This window comes from Curcuma longa, chromosome 9 (assembly GCF_044706935.1).
Source record: "Curcuma longa cultivar G26 ecotype Majalengka, Jawa Barat chromosome 9, ITB_CL_G26_1.1, whole genome shotgun sequence".
NCBI lineage: Eukaryota > Viridiplantae > Streptophyta > Magnoliopsida > Zingiberales > Zingiberaceae > Curcuma > Curcuma longa.
The window spans coordinates 7,094,266-7,107,731 of record NC_133869.1 but is presented as its reverse complement, the minus strand read 5'-3'; the positions used below and the strand labels follow the sequence as shown (position 1 = coordinate 7,107,731).

General features: G+C 40.2%; 2 protein-coding genes across 2 annotated transcripts; both read left to right on the top strand.

The window, feature by feature from the left end:
- The first annotated feature begins 738 nt into the window (after window positions 1-738).
- On the top strand, window positions 739-2,386 carry LOC141834475 (indole-3-pyruvate monooxygenase YUCCA6-like). Its single transcript, XM_074721803.1, has 4 exons — window positions 739-1,449; window positions 1,676-1,924; window positions 1,991-2,113; window positions 2,210-2,386. The coding sequence occupies exons 1-4, from the start codon at window positions 739-741 to the stop codon at window positions 2,384-2,386; spliced, it is 1,260 nt and encodes a 419-aa protein (XP_074577904.1).
- A 5,924-nt stretch (window positions 2,387-8,310) lies between these two features.
- Window positions 8,311-10,065, top strand: LOC141834763 (reticulon-like protein B2). Its single transcript, XM_074722119.1, has 5 exons — window positions 8,311-8,609; window positions 9,000-9,180; window positions 9,264-9,405; window positions 9,481-9,550; window positions 9,643-10,065. The coding sequence occupies exons 1-5, from the start codon at window positions 8,426-8,428 to the stop codon at window positions 9,810-9,812; spliced, it is 747 nt and encodes a 248-aa protein (XP_074578220.1). The 5' UTR covers window positions 8,311-8,425; the 3' UTR covers window positions 9,813-10,065.
- Window positions 10,066-13,466: the final 3,401 nt, after the last annotated feature.

Genomic DNA, 13,466 nt, shown 5'->3' with positions numbered 1-13,466 from the left:
TACTAATGCAATATTAGTTTTATGATGTCAAATAGTTGAGGTGACAGTAATTGCATGTCGTGTGATCTTCTTCTTCGCAAGTAAACAAACACAGTTGACAGAATGGTCGATCACAACCTTCTCAAAGGAATGAACGGATGAGCGTGGTCGTTTCTGCATCAGATTCTTCAGCTAAAGTGAGCTCTTGTACTCCTTCAATCGAGCCTCGTGCTTTAGTACTCCTTTAAGTTGACTGAAGTTGGAATTGTTCACCTACAATCCTTTGAATATATATCTATATCGTACGGTCTTGAAAACTTCTTACTAGAAAAGTCGATCTTTATTATGTTTAATTCAAGTGCTTTTCGTGCATTTTCTCTGCAGCCTTCAAGTTAAGTTTCTTGATGGTGTATTTTAGTGAAACAATTTGATAGAACAAGGAGGGCTGAAGAGAGTTTGAAATGGACATTTTCCACATGGATTACGAGTGCAGGTTTTTTTTTTTTTACAAAAATAAATAAATAAATAGTTATTAGATATTATTTAAAAGGCCAGTCTGAATTTATATATTTCTAAATTTTACTACGTGAAAAAGGTGTCTATAAGGAAGTTGTAGTGTATATATATGTGGCTTTCTCCCTTCGTTCTGTCATCTCTCTTGGACTTCCATAGCTAGAGCACCTTCGAACACTTGCGCCATGTCGTTTTAGTTCTCGATCTCTACTTGTAATCTATAGTTTACATAATCAAATTCTGTCAATGGAGCGTTGGCGAGAGATGGAAGGCAAATCGCTGCACGATCCCTTGCACCACAGCCACCACGAGGCGACCGCCGGGGAGGCGTCGCTGCCGGACACAGTGTGGGTCGCCGGACCCGTTATAGTCGGAGCCGGCCCTTCCGGCCTCGCCGTGGCGGCCTGCCTGAAGGAGAAGGGCGTCCCCAGCACCCTCCTGGAGCGCTCCGCCTGCCTCGCCCCGCTGTGGCAGCTCAAGACCTACGACCGCCTCCGCCTGCACCTCCCCAAGCGCTTCTGCCAGCTCCCCCTCTCCCCCTTCCCCGCCTCCTTTCCCAAGTACCCCTCCAAGGGCCAGTTCGTCGCCTACCTCGACGCCTACGCCCGGCGCTTCCACCTCCGCCCCAACTTCAACCACACCGTCGTCCGCGCCACCTTCGACCGCGGCCTCGACCTCTGGCGCGTCGAGGCTAGTGTCCCCGGACGCGCCCGAACCATCCACTACCTCTCCCGCTGGCTCGTCGTCGCCACCGGCGAGAATGCGGAGCCGTTCATCCCGGACATCGACGGCGCCGCGACGTTCCGCGGCGCCGTCGTGCACACCAGCGCCTACCGTAGCGGCGCCGAGTTCGAGGGCAAGCGCGTGCTCGTCGTCGGCTGCGGCAACTCCGGCATGGAGGTCTGCTTGGACCTCTGCAACCACAATGCCCGGCCGTCCATCGTCGTCCGCGACACGGTTAGTTCGAATCTATCTGCTGCACCTGTTTTGATATATCTATCGCATATTATATTTACATGCCTTCTTCCTCAATCGAAATAGAGCAGCCGAGCAGCAAGCTCGCCCCTGTTTCGCTAATGGCGGAATCGATCCTCTGTTTTAAAATCATTATCGTTAATTACTGCTTTATTCCACAAACTTAAAACGAATAGAATAATGAAATGCCGATCGACGTCGGCTGCAGGTACACGTCCTCCCGCGGGAGATGCTGGGCCGGTCCACCTTCGGCCTCTCCATGTGGCTGCTCAAGTGGCTCCCGGTCCGGGCCGTGGACCGCATTCTCCTACTCATATCCCGGCTCATGCTCGGCGACACCCGCCGGTTCGGCTTGCCCCGACCCGACTTGGGTCCGCTCCAGCTCAAGTCCCTCTCGGGGAAGACACCGGTTCTCGATGCTGGCGCCCTCGCCAAGATCAAGTCAGGCCAAGTCAAGGTCCGTTCACATTATTATTATTATTATTATTATTATTTAATAACTAATATCTGTATTCGAATGCAGGTTTTCCCTGCAATAAAGCGTTTAACTGTGCCCGGAGCAGAGTTTGTGGACGGAAGGTGCGAAGACTTCGACGCAATTATTTTAGCGACAGGCTACAAGAGCAACGTACCTACATGGTTAAAGGTACGTTCTCATTATGAATGAAGAATTAGAAAGACTGTTCGATGTAATTACTAATTATAAGCTTTTATATATGTATATATATAAATATAAAATTAGGAGCGAGAATTTTTCTCCGAGAAGGATGGATTTCCACGCAAAGTGTTTCCGTGTCGTTGGAAAGGGGAGAAAGGCCTCTACGCCGTGGGATTCACACGGCAAGGCTTGATGGGTACTTCAGCGGACGCCACGAGAATAGCTCATGATATCCAGCAACGTTGGAGGCAATATGCATGAAAAAAACAATCTATGATCTCCGCTTCTTAGGATTTTTGTTCCAAATTAAATTAATGGGAGATCATATGTGGATTGATATATGATATATATATATATAGAAGGTTTTTCTATATATATAAATATTATTAATTGTGTTGCTAGTTTAATTGGTATATCTTGCTGATGTATACAAGTGGTTGTTTGTTGTAGTTGTTTACTGACAAGTGACAGAGAATGAAAGATTGAGAGAGTGATTAATTGTTGTTAATTATACACATTGTGTATAATATTATATATGTTGGTGTGCAATTTGTGTGTAGTGGCGTGGAGTTGAATTTTATTTAATTTAGTTTTTCTTCTTTTGATATATCTCAATATTGCATGCCGTTAATGTGAAAGATATCGATCAAACTAACTTCTCCCCATATCGTGCTCTCCAAGTTTGGTTTCATAGTCCTACCTCACTAGCTTGTCTTTGGAAATACTAGAGCATGCATGAAGAAATTAAGATAGAGATCAAGCCAAAGGGGGATGTTGCATTTTGATGAATAAAAATATAACAATTTTGTATACACAAAAGGTTTTAATTAGTGGCATTAATCTAATTAGTTCATATTCGTTCATCATCCAAATCAACCAAGGTCATCGGTTATATCCTTACTCTCTTCTGCAAAAAGTGTAATCCGCCACCTTAGCGGCCCCACACGGTCGGCCACACAACCATCTGTGAGGAGGTAAATCGAAAAATTGCAGTTGGTTATGACGCAGGAGGGTATTTCCTGACTTCGTCAGGATTCGAATCCTTACCCTCTTTTGCAAGTCTGCTGCGTTATAACCAATTCTATCCTTACTCTCAACTCAAGATTGCTTATTCAAATAACATTGTATGTTTCATAGTTATTGAATTTGTTGGAGCAATTAACCTCTCATTAAGGTTGATCAAACTCAAGTTGACTCAAATTTGATTTGATATTTGATCAATATGTTTAATATGAGAACTAAATATCAAGTAGTCAAGATTAATTGGATAATTGATGATGAAAAAATCCAAGTAAATCATAGTTGCTCATATACTTGATTGTTGAAAGTCCAACTGAGAGTTAACAAAGTAAAGTCTAAGTAAGTCACGGAGAATCAGACACAGCAATTGAAAGTTCAGTAAGGAGTTAGCAAAGATAAAGTCCAAGTGGATCATAGAGACCAACATTTGACATAAGATATGAAGTCCGAGTGGATCAAGGTTGATCAGATTCTTAGCAATAGTACGTAGAAGTCTTAATAGGTCATAGAGGATCAAATGCTAGACACAAGAAGTGAAATCCTGATAGATGATGGAGGATCAAATGTCAAGTACTAGAAGGTGAAGTTCTGGTAAGTCAAGATTAATCGGATGTTAAGTAACCAATGAAGTCTCAATAGCTCAAGATTAATCGAATGCTAGACGATAGTAAAGTCTCAACAGGTTAAGATTGATCATATGTTAAACAAAAATTTTTTTTAATAGATTAAGATTTGATCGGATGCTAAACAAAGGAAGTTATGATAGATTGAGGTATACCAGATACTAGACAGAGTGACAATTCAACCTTGATAAAATTGAAACAGTGGTATTAGTCTACTGTTATAGACTAGCAATCGACTAATGAACCTCAAAATCTCAAGTTCGAGGTTTATGAGGATTTAAGAGGGTTTGTTGTATATCAGTTAACACATCGACTAATGAGTATACGCAATCGACTTATAACACTATTATAGCAAAAATAAAATTTTAAACTCTGAGGCACTCAACTAATACGACAACAATCAATTGATGGTGAATAACAATCAACTGTTAAGGTCAATGCTAAGTTGGAAGAATCATTCTGCGGGTGCGATATTTGAATTCTAGAAGAACAATTGACTAATAGGAGCTAGCAATCGATTGTTGAGTGGTTTTCAGCCACGACTTAAAGCCTATGAAAGAGGGTTTTGTGGAATATTTCGGACAATAAGATGCTAAACTGTGGAGTAAGAATCGGAAGTTCTGAATCACGTAGAATCGAGGTGTCTCTTATGCTTGTTCTATTTTGCGTGTGTTATATGTATTCTCTGTTGCATATTAGCCTTTTGTAAATGAGCACATGATCAATGAATAAGAACGAAGTGAATTGCTATTCACCCCTCTAATGATGTCATCGATTCCAATAGATTGTCTAATCTTTAGTTGGATGGTAATAATTCAACTTATGTTCTACTCCGAAGTAAAGTCATTTGCCTACATAACATTTACTAAATCAAACGCTATCTAATTCTATATCCATTTTCTTCAATGTAATTTGTTTAGGAGTTTTTCAAATACTAATTTGCTTCTATATATAATGGATATTTCACAATTATATCTGAGTATTGTCTAAAACATATTGGAGAAGAGATTGACTATGTCATCCAATCTCGATTCATTTCTCGTGCAATGATAAAAGGCATCATGCATGATACGCAATAAATCTAGGGTAGGTACACGAGCAATGCGATCCACTTAGGTAGGCTAGGCAATCTATTCTAGTTCATCTATGGAAAAAATATAAGTGTGAGCATATGATCAACTTGACATGTCAAGATTTCATCATTATCTAGTATCCCATCAACATTGACCTGTCAAGACTTTCCATCTCATGTCTAACATTCGGTTAACCTTGATCTTAACCTACCAAGACTTATTCATTGCCAAATAGTTAATTTTTCTTAACCTACTTGGATTTTTCCATTGTTAAACGTCCAGTCAACCTTAATTCACTTGGACTTCATATCTCATGTAAGTGTTTAGCCCTCCATACTCACTTGGACTTTACCTTTATGAACTTTCTATTAAACTTTTAACTGCTAAGTATTTGATCCTCCATAACCCATTTGGACTTGGTATTTGTCAACTTCCTATTGGACTTCTAATTATTAAATATTTAATCAATCATGACTCATTTAAACTTCTTCATCATCAAATATCCGATCAACCTTGACCTATTAGACTTTTTGCTCTCATATACATCAAATATATTGATCAAACATCAAAAATCAATTCAAGTCAACTCAAACTTGATCAATCTTGACCAAAGATCAATTATATTGCTCAAACACCCTAAACTCAAGATTGCCTATTCAAATAATATTGTATGTTTCATCGTTATTGAATTGTCTAATCTTTAGTTGAATAGCAATAATTCAACTTATTTTCTACTCCAAAGTAAAATCATTTGCGCGCACAACATTTACTAAATTAAACACTATCTAATTCTATATTCCATTTTCTTCAATGTAATTTGTTTAGGTGTTTTTCAAATACTAATTTTCTTCAGTATTTTGATGGTATTAAAGTAATTTTTTATTAGATATTTCACAATTATATTTCAATACCGTCTAAAACATATTGAAAAAGAGATTGACTATATATGTCATCCAATCTTGATTCATTCCTCGTGCAATGATGAAAGGCATCAAGTATGATACACAATAAATCTAGGGTAGCTACACGAGCAGTGCGATCCACTTAGGTAGGCTATGCAATCTATTCTAGTTCACCTATGGAAACAAAATAAATGTGAGCTAGATTCTATTAAACTAAGCAAGTTCACAAAATATAAAGTAACATGTCACCAACAGTTAACATAGATAAAAGTTCAATGCTAACACCGTATATATTCACAGACATAATGGAACAAAAAAAAAATGGACATGTGATTTCCCTTTTCAATCCAACAAACCCTAAATCCTCCAAGGCACTTGACTTGTTAATGTTCAACAAGAAATATATATATCTGAGGGAAAGTCATATAAAAGTGTTAACATGAAATTAAGCAACCACAGAAAATAATTTTCTAGAAAAAAAAAAAGAACCTGAAATATATTGTTGATGAAACAAAAAGGTGGAATCTTGGATTGATCCTGAATCTTGGACAATGGGATGGTTCAGTTGACTTCACATGCATGCTGGATTCTCCACCCAACTTTGAACAGTCCACAGAGAGATCAAATATGCGAAAGCAACGTGGGCCTTTCGCAGTCAGTTCTAATAAAACAGTCTGTCTTTCTCTCTTTACCTCCTGTCCACAGCTCTTGCCATTCTGACCTACCTAACAATCCAATTATCAGGCTGCATGCAAGCTCTTCTTTACTAATTAATTACTCTTCTGCTGATAGTTACGTTGAGAATATGAATTTCTACTATTACAGTTACATCATCTCAACTAAAGCTACTAGCTAGAATAATGTTCCTGAATGCATGATGATGACGACAAGTCTTCCCCTGCCACTGCAGGCATGGACACAAGTACTGCCTGTTCAAGGAAGATGCGCTACTTGATTCTGAAAGCCCGCCACTACCGGCGATGTCCTCCTCAAATGATTAGGAGAACTATGAGGGAATAAGAAACTAAGCCGGGGCAGGCAAGGCATGCAGTTGGTCCTGATCTGGTTTAGTTAGAAGCACTGTGAAGTGGAATGCAACGCTCGCTCGGTCCCCCACGTTAGCCCTGCAGCAAAGAGGGGAAAGGAAAAGAAAAGGTGATCGATGGCAAGCTGGAATCGCTGCTGGCCATCCAGTGTGGCTTTGGCTGATCGCTTGCATGCATCTTGTCTGGTCAATATAATGGCGTGTCAGGTATCGTATAGTATCATCGATCGATATATCAGATCATGGCGTGTAGATGGATTCGTGCGTATAGTAGATATATATGGAGTTACGAACACGTAGGCGTGGTGCGATCTATTTGTCAGCGAACAAGATACTGCAGTCACTGCTCCTCCAGCACTGGGCATTCCGCCACCGTTAGTTAGCTCCATGCATGTGGTCGGGCTGCGCTGAGTCCATGGGGAGATTATTAAAGGAGCGCGGGCACGCGCGGCCTTGTCCCTGTCGCTGCACTGTGCAGGTGCTAGTGTAGGGCGCGCGCGTGATGGCGATGGAGCACGCAGAAAAGAAAAGGGCGATGGCTAGCTGGAAGAGATACCCATGCATTGATTCAGAGAACGTACTGGAATATTGGAGCCGGCCAACGATCGATCGACATTCAAAATGAGCTGATTTGACCCTCATCGGTCACTTCAGGTGTCTCCATGCCTCCTGTCTCATAATTAAGATGGGCACGTCACCGTCGAGAACAAAATTAAAATTTTGATCATATTTGATATGTTGTGGGCTTGGGTCGATTAAAAGGACTGCAACCCAAGTAGTGTGAACCGGGCTTGGCCCAGAGAAAACAGATTCTGGTGAAATCTTGACTCCTGATTGGTACTGCTAGCTGGTCGGGTTGGTCCACTGATCGGACCTGTTGAACTGGATAAGTTAGGTGTGTAAAATGGGCCAATCGAATCGAGTATGCTGAGTGAATAGACTAGGCCAAATGTGTAAATGGATTAGGATATTTCAGGTAAAAACTGCACTTTTAATTTGAATTGCAGCGTGTATACATTATAAAGTAAAACCTACAGATTTAAACTGTACTTCGTATTCAAAGTGTTGATTATATTTAATTAGAATTTATAGTTCAAAGAGATCCAATTTCTTGAAAGTTAAGAGAGAATTGTAGTGTACACATGTTAATTACTTGGAAATTCCTGGATATATATACAAAATCTTACAGATTCTCATGTGGGCCCCACGTCTGCTCCATCTAGAATATTCTACCGTCCTACGTGTCGCCGAGCAAGCCTCTACAATTCGCCACTTGGCTGGCAACGATGAGCTCAAGAACTGCGCGGGGCCAAATGCTGAACCGACTTCGAACCTAACTCACAGGTACCGGCCACGCGTCCGTGCGTTCGGTAGAGACGGCTGACGTGATCGTATCTTCAGTCGTGTCGCATGAAAGCATGTGATGCCCACGCACGAAATGCGAGTAGTAAACGGCGCCGTTAGAGAAAACGGAGCGCCTTCGTGGAATCCGCCCCGGTTAGGGTTCGACGGACATGATCACATCTCGGCGTCGAAGCGTACGACGTAAAACCTGCCCTCCTCGCCGTGAATCGATTTCAAGAATCTCAGAAATTTGAGAGGAGAAGGAGAGAGGGCTTGAGGACGCGAGCTCGGCGATGGCGGAACACGAGGAGTCGCTGTTGGATCAGATAAAGGAGAAGTTCCACGGCGCTGACGATTCCTCGTCGTCCGACGACGAGAAGTCCACGGTGGCGGCGGCGGCGGAGGCCGCCAAGGCCAAGATCTTCCGCCTCTTCGGTAGGGAGAAGCCCGTACACCAGATCTTGGGAGGCGGAAAGCGTACGATCTTTGATCTTTTTTGTTGTTCTTTATGTCGTTCGTTTTCCTTTTCTTTCTTTTTTTTGCTGGTTTGGAATTGATCCTATAGTTGGATCTCTTTATATCAAAACCGAGTGTGGTCTTGGCTACCGTAATCTTTAAGATCTAACTGCCTGATCTCTGACATGTATGGTTTTCGTTGGATTTTGCATCGATTGAGCACATACATCTATGTGGATGAATCTGCTTTTATTTATTTATTTATTGATGACGAGATCGATCTCCATTTGAGATGGAACATTTTTGGGATTCATCTGTTCATGAACTCTACATATTTGAATGATCCTCTTATCCAGAAGTGCTTTGTTGATTTGACTGATCATAGACTCTACATTGGCGAATCATTTGCAGCTGCTGATATTTTCCTATGGAAGGACAAGAAAGCTTCAGCTGTTGTTCTTGGTGTAGCCACAGCAATCTGGATCTTGTTCGAGCTTATGGAGTACCATTTGCTTACTTTGGTCTGTCACTTGCTTATCTTGTCTCTTGCTCTCATTTTCCTCTGGTCCAAAGCTACTCATTTGATTACCAAGTAAGGCCACTATCATCAATTTTGTTTCCTCTTGTGTGATGAATTAGATTGAAATTTGATTTCTCAATTATCGTCGATTGCAGGTCTACTCCACACATTCCTGAGGTGAGCATTCCTGAAAAATTGGCCGTGGACATTGCTCTTTCCATGAGATATGAGATCAACTGTGGCCTTTCTGCTTTGAGGGAAATTGCATCAGGACGCGATTTGAAGAAGTTCCTTGCCGTATGCAACATTTTCAATATCGAATATTTAGATCTCTTTTTTCTTAATTTGTCCTGATTAGTCTTGTGGATTCAGGTGATTGCTGGACTATGGGTTCTCTCAATCATTGGGAGCTGTACCAATTTCGTGACATTGATCTATATCGGTAAAGAGTCTTCAAATTTTTTTTCCCTTTTAATTGATCCTTTTACCTTGCCATTTGCATCTGAAACTGTTCTTTCATGTTTCTTGGTGAAGTTTTTGTCACACTTCACTCTGTACCTTTCTTATACAACAAGTATGATGATCAAGTCGATGCATTTGCGGAGAAGGCAACAATCGAATTTAAGAAGCACTACGCCGTAGTTCATGCCAAGTATCTGAGCAAGATACCAAGAGGTCCATTGAAAGACAAAAAGTTCCAGTAGCTGTAAATCTCCGTGTTTCTAGTTGGTCTTGGTGGTTGTTGACTGCTATCATTTTCTTTTGGCGATTTATTTATCTTGCTTTGAAGTTCCAAACTCCTTCATTGACGAACCATGTCTCTGGATTTTGATGCTTCTACTATGGTGGTTCGTGGCAGTTCTTGCTTTTCCTAATTTGGGTCATACAATATACCGGTGTGCCAGGCTTTGGTACACGCCGTATCATTAATGCTAAATTTTGATTATGCTGGATTTATGTTATAGTTCATGTAAATTCCTTGTTTATGTTTAATTTTGGCGATCTTGGAATGATAATGGATGGGTTCGTAAGCATTATGCATGGAATGTGTATTTTCTCTTTTTTAGTGTTGTCTACAACGGTCTCGAACTAAGATCATCATGGATTGTGTATTCTCTTTTTTAAAACTTCCAACTCCCTCTATTTTCTCCATCCCAAGTAATCAGCTATTGGAATCCTTTCTTTTCTCTCCCTTCACCACCCACTTCCAGTTTCTCCATCCTTCTAATCCCTTCGCCGCAGATGATATAACTCAAACAAGAGGGTGGAAGCATGCCTCTCCATTGACGAACAAGAATCACCAAAAGAAGAATGTGGCATCACGATTCTCCCTCGAAATCCTTAAACTCATATGAATCAAAGCTAAAGATGTTATGAAGGAAGATGAACACTAGTCATATTTTTACAGTCCTTATTCTTGTGACGTTTGTACATAGGTGCCACCAGAATATAAGCGACAAACAGGTAGCAGTCCTCAGATTGTGTTTTCCTTCCCTCTTTTTCCCTCACTTTCAAAGAAAAAAAGAATACTTTCCTCGCATCAACAAAACAATAACTTGACGAACAAACTATGAATAATTGCATTCGCATAAATTTTCATACCTCCACTAAGCAAGCATTAACATCAATATCTTGGTGGCAGTCTTCAGTGACTAACACTACTTAGAGCAGGATGAACTGAGGATGTGAGAAGAAGTGTAGCGAACTCAGCATCCAATGGGTCAAAAATCTGAGATCGTTTTGAAGGAAAAGTTGATGAAGTCTGGCTTGTTAGGACTTGTCCATTACATTTTCTGGGGCAGATGATGGCATTGATCATCTTGATGCGCTCATGTCTTCAGGGCTTGATAACCTGGACGGCTCAGATAATTCCCTCTTCTCTCTTTTGCTTCAGTTTCTTTTAGAAGAAAATACACCCATAAATCAGCAAATGACTGGAAAACACTACGAGAAAGAATGTTAGAACATCCATTTCAATAACACAAATGAAGTGTGTTAAGAGTTTTTATTCACTAAGCCACACATGCCAAACAACATTCAAGATCAATATGTACCAGTTTAGTTTAACATGAAACATATGGAAAATGAAATTTGACAACCATTATGGACTATGGCAGTAGGAAAATGAACATAAATTCACCAAATTAACTAGTATAGAGTTGAAATTTGGTCCATAACCTATGGTCTATAACATTTAGATTGTCACTATAATTTGAGAAGGCAGAACAAGTTAATTTCCTAGTGGATTAGATAGGAAAATTAATATTCAAGAATAGGAAAGAAGTAAAAAAAAAAAAAGGTCTAAGAGATATTTGACCTGATTATTTGAAGCAACATGAGATGAGGCTTCAGGTGAGCTTCCTCTCATAATGCCACCAACTAGGTGACCTGGTAGACCTAATACACCCCTGACCAAACTTTTTCCAGCAGCATTTTGAGCCATACCTATCCTCTGTTTATCTTTCTCAGATAAACCCAACATACGTACCATAAGGTCAAGAACCTAGAAACAACAGGTTTCCCGGAATAATTTAGATCTATTAAAGTGTGTCCCATAAGTGTTCCCTGTGACAAAATTGAATTTACCTCTTTGCTGTGGTTCCTCTGGAAGTATGTTACAAGCAATTTGATAACTATTTGCCTGCCATTAAAAGCAACATTAAACAAGTTGCATATAGTCAAAGTTACAATAAAATATCAAACCAAAGAAAAACTTTGTTTAGATAAATTGCGGTCACATCTAAGAACAATCACTGAAATCTCTAGCTTTCTCAAGCATGGAAATCAGGGAACAGAATACGAGCAGTAAAAAATAAGTCATTCGAATATATTTACTTCACACATCTAATCTAACCTGATTATCTTTCCTAACCAATGAAATCAAGCATATCATCAAATGATATACAACCATTTCAGAACCTTACGAGCAAAGCCAGCAAGCCTAAATAATCATATCTGAACGTTTATTAGCAGGTTTTGATGAAAAGAGTTTAGGTTGTTATAGGTTTTTAGCATCTTCATTGATGAGCATATAAGTTATTACTAGGCATTATTGTTATTACATGAAAAATGGGAAGGAGATGGGATATCTCCTTTTCCACATCAATAAAGGCAACAACATTAGCACAAATTGGGTATTTGACTATTTGGATCATGGGATCTAATCCAGCTGCATCTACCTATAAAATGTGAACAACATTATAATCATCTTATTGCCTCACATAAATTGTATTCAGTATTTGTGGGAAATAAATTATAGTGGCTCAAGAGTGCCCTTGGTAAATGATCAAAAGTTAGGTGTTAAGCCATAAGCCGTTCCTGTTTCCAAATATGACTAACTACTTTTGAAGTTGCTTTGTTCTGAAAACGCTCAAAAAGCTTGTGAGAAAAAATGAATAATTTGCAAAAATCTAATGTTACCATGGTGTTCTAGGGAATTAAGATAAATTCACAAGTATCAAAACTGTTGGTGTCCCGATTAGTTTTGATGTGATCAACCAGATTAAGTTAGGTCCTGTGTTGTTCTGATCCCTCTGCTAAGTGTGCAGGAATTTAGGTACAGAGGAAATCGAACGTAAGACGTAGCGGATGAGAAGAATTGCGCGAGGAAGTGAGCTGACGGGCTCGGTGCAATCCGAGGAACGCGGAAGCTGCAGAAGAGTATATCGGTGGAATGAAAAGGACATGCACGACGTCCGAGGGACGAGAAGCCGGGAGGAAGCACGCTCAAAAGACGAAAGGCCGGAGTCGGATTTGGATGAGCCTAACTCCGATTGACCAGAAATCACCCAGACGATCAACCTACAAAAAGTCAACAGAGCTGGCTTTGACCAAGTCAACCTTTCACTTGGACTGGACCAAGACTTTGACTGGGTGGAGGAGCGCCTCCAATTTCAAGTGCAGCCATCAAATTCCCGCGATGAAGATTAATCAATGACCAAAATTTGTGAAGAAAATGAATCAAGAAGTTGACCGGTCAAAGCTTTTATTAAAGCTCTTGATAAAGCTTTGCTAAGGCTTATTAATTGGATACAAAGTTGTGCAGCCACGTGAACTTCAAGAACAGCTCATCAAGGATAAAAACAAAGCTTCATGACGAAGCTTTGACAAAGCCAAAATTCGGTCAAAGATAAAGCCTTGACAAAGCCAAATTCGATCAAAGCTTTAGCTTTGATTCAAAAAGCGTTGACAGAATTTCTGCCGAAAGCTTTGGCCGAAGTTTAAAGATTAATCTTTATTAAGTTCATCCAAGATCGACGATCAAGATCGCATCTGAAGATCAACGGCTAAGAGAAAACTTATCAACGATCTACAGTTAGGATTTGTTTTTCTTAGCCTATAAATAGGCTTAGAGTTTT

Coding starts and splice junctions, on each gene's coding strand:
- LOC141834475 (XM_074721803.1), top strand. CDS start 739: ATGGAGCGTTGGCGAGAGATGGAAGGCAAATCGCTGCACGATCCCTTG. Junction 1,450..1,675: donor CCATCGTCGTCCGCGACACG/GTTAGTTCGAAT, acceptor CGTCGGCTGCAG/GTACACGTCCTCCCGCGGGA. Junction 1,925..1,990: donor TCAAGTCAGGCCAAGTCAAG/GTCCGTTCACAT, acceptor ATTCGAATGCAG/GTTTTCCCTGCAATAAAGCG.
- LOC141834763 (XM_074722119.1), top strand. CDS start 8,426: ATGGCGGAACACGAGGAGTCGCTGTTGGATCAGATAAAGGAGAAGTTC. Junction 9,181..9,263: donor GCTACTCATTTGATTACCAA/GTAAGGCCACTA, acceptor CGTCGATTGCAG/GTCTACTCCACACATTCCTG. Junction 9,551..9,642: donor CGTGACATTGATCTATATCG/GTAAAGAGTCTT, acceptor TTCTTGGTGAAG/TTTTTGTCACACTTCACTCT.